The sequence below is a fragment of the Nanorana parkeri genome, unplaced genomic scaffold (assembly GCF_000935625.1).
Source record: "Nanorana parkeri isolate BGI_ZX_2015 unplaced genomic scaffold, ASM93562v1 scaffold1500, whole genome shotgun sequence".
Classification (NCBI taxonomy): domain Eukaryota; kingdom Metazoa; phylum Chordata; class Amphibia; order Anura; family Dicroglossidae; genus Nanorana; species Nanorana parkeri.
This window is the reverse complement of record NW_017307768.1, coordinates 394,760-395,890: the sequence shown is the minus strand read 5'-3', so window position 1 is coordinate 395,890 and position 1,131 is coordinate 394,760. Positions and strand designations below refer to the sequence as shown.

Genomic DNA, 1,131 nt, shown 5'->3' with positions numbered 1-1,131 from the left:
GGTTCAGTGGTAAGGTTGTTTATTTGATTCACTTTATTGCTGGAACCTGATTTCACTCTTCAGTGTTCAATGGCGGCCCCTTACTGGCCCTTTCATTGGACAGGCTTATGGCAACATATGAAGCATGTGGGAGGGAGCCTGGAGCGCCATCTGCTGGCTGGGAATTAGACAAATGACTGCTGTGCGATATTACAGATTTCCTGGTCTAGAAAAACCGGAAATGGTATTTTTTAAAGACTATAAATACAAAATGTTTATTTCTTTCAGGCGGCTACAGATAAAGAAGTTGCATACAGTGAGTACAATGCCAGTCACCAGTGTTATCATATCACATGGCGGGGACTGTATTGCTGGGGGGATCATGTGCATGCCGGGAGGAACTGAATATGTTTGTGAGCTCCCAGATACGGCCTCATATAAAACCGTCTATAACAGGACCAACCCGGAACCTGTTCTGTATAATGATTCCTGTTGTGTGAACAAAGAAAAGTGATCACATTGTATTGTCCTTGTCTCTACAGCTGAGTTCACGGTGCCGCCGCAGAAGCCCCCCAGGCTTGGAGCGCAGGTAAGTGCCCCACAGGACGGTCCGGTAGAGACATCTCAATTCAAGTTACTGAAAGTAACTAAAAATATTTGTAAAGTGTCAATCTAAACCCAAAAACAAAAATACAATATATTGCGGCTCCCCACTCCTTAGATATGGCGGCTGCATTAGTTTTCTTTTTTAGTCTTTTTTCCTTTTTCGCAGCTGGAGATCCTGCCAGCAACACACGTCCTGTCCTAGGGTGACAACGCTTACTCCTTGTGTCGTATCTATGGAGGAGCAGCGTTGTCACCCTTGGCTGCTCTCCTGATTTGGACTTTACATACCTCCCTCTCAAGTCCCCTCCATTGCAACGGGCCTGGGGGGCGGGTCATTTGTAGTTCACAGAAGATAACTGGGAAGGTTTATAACATTGTTTGAGATCAGGAGGTGGAAAGGATGCTTTGTCACTATGTATTTATTGCAGAAGATGTAAATTCCAAATAGGAAAGAATAGACCGCCAACGTTTGTATATACACTATATTACCAAAAGTATTGGGACTCCTTTACATGCACATGAACTTTAGTGGCATCCCAGTCTTAG

The 1,131-nt window shown here is 44.4% G+C and overlaps 1 protein-coding gene across 1 annotated transcript in view; it reads left to right on the top strand.

The window, feature by feature from the left end:
• Positions 1–267: 267 nt before the first annotated feature.
• The window catches only part of LOC108798535 (protein-tyrosine kinase 2-beta-like), a gene marked incomplete at its 5' end in the record, with an annotated part of 7,829 nt that continues 6,965 nt past the window's right edge, over positions 268–1,131 (top strand). Inside the window, 2 exons of the mRNA XM_018570300.1 lie at positions 268–295; positions 522–568. Of these exons, the coding sequence (XP_018425802.1) occupies positions 268–295; positions 522–568 (75 nt within the window). The remainder of the gene's footprint in view (positions 296–521; positions 569–1,131) is intronic.